This window comes from Benincasa hispida, chromosome 4, assembly GCF_027475165.1.
Source record: "Benincasa hispida cultivar pf3 chromosome 4, pf3_genome.v1.1, whole genome shotgun sequence".
Classification (NCBI taxonomy): Eukaryota; Viridiplantae; Streptophyta; class Magnoliopsida; order Cucurbitales; family Cucurbitaceae; genus Benincasa; species Benincasa hispida.
Window position 1 is genome coordinate 67,164,048 of NC_143481.1, and position 5,719 is coordinate 67,169,766.

General features: G+C 31.0%; 1 protein-coding gene across 1 annotated transcript; it reads right to left on the reverse strand.

Annotated features, from left to right (window-relative positions):
• Positions 1-797: 797 nt before the first annotated feature.
• Positions 798-1,217, reverse strand: LOC120075416 (uncharacterized). The gene has a single exon (XM_039028796.2). It carries the CDS (start codon positions 1,215-1,217, stop codon positions 1,008-1,010), a length of 210 nt encoding a protein of 69 aa, XP_038884724.1. The 3' UTR covers positions 798-1,007.
• Positions 1,218-5,719: the final 4,502 nt, after the last annotated feature.

Consider the following 5,719-nt stretch of genomic DNA (forward strand, 5'->3'; position numbering starts at 1 on the left):
CCTGCATACAGAGATGATACAAACGTTTCTTCAGAAACAACTTCCTGGTTAAATATTTCGTCATGTAAAGACTTTCCAACTTCAACTAAAGACCATCGACAGTTTCTTCATCTGTGACCTCGATGATGACATCATCAGCCAAACATAGCATGATCGTTGAATGAGCCTTCTCCTCAAGAGTCTGCTACTCTTCGTCATCCACGGCAGCCTTCTTTGACTTACCCATCAGCGGCGCCCATAGCCCCTGTTGCTTTAGCAGGGACCGCATCTTGATCTGCCATAAACCCAAACTGTTCCTGCCGGTAAATTTGTCGATCTTTACGTTCACGCCAGACATCTTCAATTGTCGAACAAATGCGGAATTTCGAAAAAAATCCTAACAAGGCTCTGATACCAGTTTGTTGCGAAATCGACAATTAAAGAACACAAAAGAAATGTAGAGATAGAGAAGATCGACACACAGATATACGTGGTTCACTAACAGTGTGTTAGTTACGTCCACGGGCAGAGGGAGAACAGTATTATTTGAGAGAATGTTTTCAGAAATTACATTGAAACGGCGCCTCTAGGGATAGAGAGTTTATATAGCGCACTACTCTAAACCCTAGGGTCACAATCGTAACTGCAAATAAATAAATATGCTGAATACAAAATCTGAATAGGTTTCGGGGGCAACCCCATGAGGGCGCGCCACCCCTGGACCCCTGTCGTACTTGGTTGTTCGAAGGATATTATCGATTAGTTTGAAAATGGAGAAGAATTTTGCTCAAGATATTCAAGGAAGTACTGAGAGAGTGTTTATAGAACTTTACCTTTCTTATTAACCCCAAAAAGAATGGAAATTATAGGTTACATTTAGACATATTACAATATAATAAGTTATTGTTCAAAGGGAAGAAGAAAACAAGAAATGGAGCAGAAGTATGCTAAAATCCTAGTGAAAAGGGAGAAAAAGAAAAAGGAAGCAATTCATTTGCCGAAGGTAGCCAAAGCAGATGATCAAATTGCTAAACATGTATGTGAATACCAATTGCGATGATCAATATAGTGAGTATGCAGAAGAATATGATGGCGTGTACCAAAATGGCAATCCCACTGGTGTTCATATTCCCAAATTCCACCACCCTGATTCTCGCCGGCAACTGAAAAAGCAGCCCTGGTGACAGGAGAATGAACAGCGCCACCGCCACCACAACTGGTCCCCAGTCCGCACTCATCTCTATCCACAAAAGGAGGTATGTTTTGAATTTGAACTAGTGGAATCCCTCTTCAAGTTTCTGAGAATAGGATCAGTGAAAGGGAGAGAATTGAAGATTGGATTGGAAGTGGCTGAAAGTAAAGGAGGGCTTATAAGGAGTGAATGAGTGTGTTGATTTTCTTAATGAAGAAGGAGTTGAAGGGATGCCAAACTTGGGGACAAAGAAGAAAATGGTTTATAAGCAAGGGAAAGGTATGTGATGGGTTGATGGAAGTGGATCTGCTTTATGAACATGGAAAGAAAAGGATTTCGATTTACCTTCATTTGAAGACCTCTTTTTTTTCTTCTTGCTTTAGGGATGTGTGATGAAGGTGGATGCTTTTGTTTAAAGAATAAAATGGATGTGTGTAAAAGTGTAAAGGTGGGTTTATTAGGCTTAGAGTATTGAGAATGCTTTGTTGTTTGATTGTTTCTTTACAGCAAAAGGTTAGAAAGGATTCGTCTTGTCATAAAGATGATTAAAGGTTGTGGAATTCATTATCCTGTGATACAAGTATGAATATGATTTCAGCAGGCAGATTGGACTTCACACACTTTGATTGGTAATAAACACAATATTTTGTGATTGCATAATATCTTTATCCCTTGCATTGCTTTTGAGATTTATTTTTAATTTGGCCTATTCTTTTCTTCACCTATGATCAGTCATCTCCTCTGAAGCATGAATAGGAATCCATCTTATAAAGAAGGTTTAAATATTACTTTAGTCTTTATTTATTTATTTTAGTTCATTTTAGTTTATACACTTTTAAAATGTTCATTTCGGCCTATATACTTTCAACTTTAGTTCATTTTGTCTTTTAACTTTCAAAAAATGATCATTTTGATTCCTTAAAAATAAATTTAAAATGAAAATAAATGAATCAGAAGTCGGTCATCTTCTCTAAAGTGTGAACAGGAATCAATCAAATAAAGAAATTAAAATACTATTTTAATTCCTATATTTTTTGCTTTGGTTTATTTCGGTTCTTGTTATTTTAAAATGTTTATTTTGGTTTCTATACTTTTAAGTTTTGACTTTGGTTCATTTTGGTCTTATACTTTCAAAATATTCATTTGATCTTCGTACTTTCAACTTTGGTTTAATATAGTCTTTGGACTTTCAAAAAGTGACAATTTTGATCCTTAAAAATGAATGGACTAAAATGATCAACTTTTGAAAGTACAAGGACTAAAATGAACATTTTAAAAGTATATGGATCAAAATGAACCAACGTTGAAAGTATAGAGGTCAAAATGAAAATTTTAATAGTATAGGGACTAAAATGAAAAAAAAAGAAAATCTAAAAACTAAAGTAACATTTAAACCAATAAAGAAATAAAAGAGTAACAAGCACAATAACCCATACTATTTTATCTCGGAAACCCCTCTCCAAGTTGAGAAGTAATAACCAAATCTCCTGTAATTAAATAAAACTTTCTACTAGGGGTGTTCATAGTTTTGGTTCGGTTCAGTCTGGGGTTCAAATCGAACTGAATCGCAAATTTTAAAAAAATGTATTTTTTTGAAACCGAATCGAACCACATATAAGTGGCTCAGTTCAGTTTTGCAATTTATTTATTTATTTATTTCATTTATTTATGCTTTTTCATATGTTCTAAATTATAAGCGGTTCAGTTCGCTTCAATTTCACGACTTTTTTGTATTTTGTTTTTTTGTTTTTAATTTTTTATGCTTTTTTCGTTATATATATAGTTTTAATATATTTATGAAAAAAGCGATTCGGTTCCGTTTCAAATTAGTTTTCAAATTTAAAACAGAATCGAACCGTAATAATTCGGTTTTGGTTTGGTTTAGCATTCGGTTCAGTTTTAGTGGTTTCAATGATTATCCCTACTCTTTACTATTAACTATCACCTATATTGGGTACAAAAATTTCTTTGGTTTAGTACGGATCCTTCAACTTTAAAGGTTGTTTTTATTTTGTTATTGAATTTTGAAAAGTATCTCGTATGGGTCGTTGAACTTTCAATTTTGTTTTCAATAGGTTCTTTTTTCTTAATTTAAAAATATCTAATTAGATCATGAATCTTCAATTTTGTGTTTAACAGATTTTTGAGATATTAATTTTTTTTTTTAAATGGTCTAATCTATGAAGTATAAATAGGATTTTACATTCAATTTTATGTTTGGTAATTTTGTGGATATTTTAAGTTGAATAAGTCATTTAATTATTAGATACAAATAGAAAGTTAAAGGATTTATTAAAGTTCAAATACTCACTCTAAATCAAAAGTTCAAGAGCTTAAACTAAAAAAATCGAAAGAATCAAATAGCGTTTATAGACTAAATTTATAATTTAAATTGTTTCTAATTACAACTATATACATTTATTAAAAATATTTGAAGATACATGTCTTCAACAGCCTTCACAAAGAAATTAGTAGATAAATCTCAGTGAAAGTTCCAAAAGAAAATTTAATATTTCAGATTGAAACCCATCGGATTATGAACATAAAAGGGGGGGTTTTTGGGTCACTTCAAGTAGTGGATTGAGGTTATAGTAGATCACTCTATGTTTAAGACTCCAGTTTATAATCCACTCCATATTTGGGGTTCTAATTATAATGCTTGGTGTTTTAGATAAGAAGCTTATCTTTGAGCAATTAGAGATTTTTAGATAAGAAGCTTATCTTTGACCATATATTTTCATAAATGTTTTTAAATTTGATTTTTTTCAAAAAGGCCTTGTAGGGTTATTTTTGGACAATTTTACCCTCTTTTATATTTATTTATATTTGTTTTATATATCTATATCTATACCTATGCCTATATATATATATCCTATTTTCGAAGCTACTTTAATGGTAGAGAGAGAAAATACATTTATTATAAAGAGAGAAAATACATTTAATACAAGTTTTCTCATTTATCAATTGGAGAGAGAAAATGCATTTATTTAAACTTTTTACTATTTTCCAATTTGAAAAAAAACAATGCATTTAATGAAATTTTATTTTCAATTTACGTTGGTTTTCACATATCAATTTATTGATTTTTTTAATGAATTAATGGTTATTTTAAATATACCTTAAAACATCTTGTTAGGTATTTGAAAATATTCTAACCAATATATGAAATATATTACAGTTTATAAATTAGAGATTGACTCAATGCTTGATATAAATCACTGTATAAAATAATATATGAAATATATCACACTATATAAATCTTCATAAATTTCATTTACATCACAACATATATATCATAATACAGTAAGTCTAAATAAAAAAAACACTCGTTTATATCAAATAAACGAATACATATATCACAATATATATCAAATTTACTACAAAAGCTAAAGAAAATGTACATATATATTAGGGGTGGAAACAGTTTGGTTCGGTTCGGTTTCAAATTCGGTTTTGGCATTTCTAAAAAATCCATGTTATATTCTTTTTTTTAATTAAAAGTGGTTCGGTTCAGTTCGATTTTAAATTCGGTTTTGTTCTTTAAATTAAAAACGGTTCGGTTTTAAATTCGATTTTACTCTTTTTTTAAATATATATATATAAGTTAAAAATGGTTCGGTTCGGTTTTTAGAAACAGTTTGGTTTTTGCAGTTTGAATGACCACCCCTAATATATCATAGTATATATAAAAAATAGGAAAAAATAAATTTCATCTTCATATGAGATTTATAGTATATAACCCTCAATCTTCATCTCTTCTTCAGCCATGGCCGCCATGGATCTCTCTCCTTGTCGTCGTCGACCGAATTTGCTCGTCCCACTGTGCCGTCAATCGAATCTGCTCAACTCGTCATCCGTTGATTCGCCCCACGTCGTCCGCACCATTGATTCATCCCAAGTCGTTCGTGTCATCTCGTGTCAAGCCATCAATTCATCACAGCCATTGTCTACCACCTGCAACTCACACTGCCGGAAGGAGAAAAGAGAGGGAGGGGGAAGGAGAAAAGAGAGGGAAGAGGAAGAAATTGATGTGAGTTATGAGGGAGAGAATATATGAAATATATTATTGGGGAGAGAGAATATGCATGAAGGATAGACAAATACATACATACATACATACATACATATATATATATATATATAACGTAGGTGAGAGCTAAATTGTAAATAGCCAAGAGAGGTCAATAGGTCTTGTAAAAAATGAATGTTCAATATGTTAATGTAATATGTGTCTATTTTTTAGGTCCTTTAGGTAGAAATCATTTCAATTATTATAATCAGTATTATTATTTTAAATTTTTTTTGTTACAATATTTATTATTTATTATCGTATTTATTATTTTTTACTTATCCTTTATTTTCTTCTTTGTCACACTCTTTATTATCTCTTACACACTAAAATAATTTCCATTCCAAACACATATTATGATAATCTAGACTAAAATAGTTTGTATCTCAAATATGACTTGTTGTAATCTATTAACTATAGTAACCATGGTCTATAATAACCATCACACTGCCCTAACAGTGTTAAAAGTTCAAATAAAA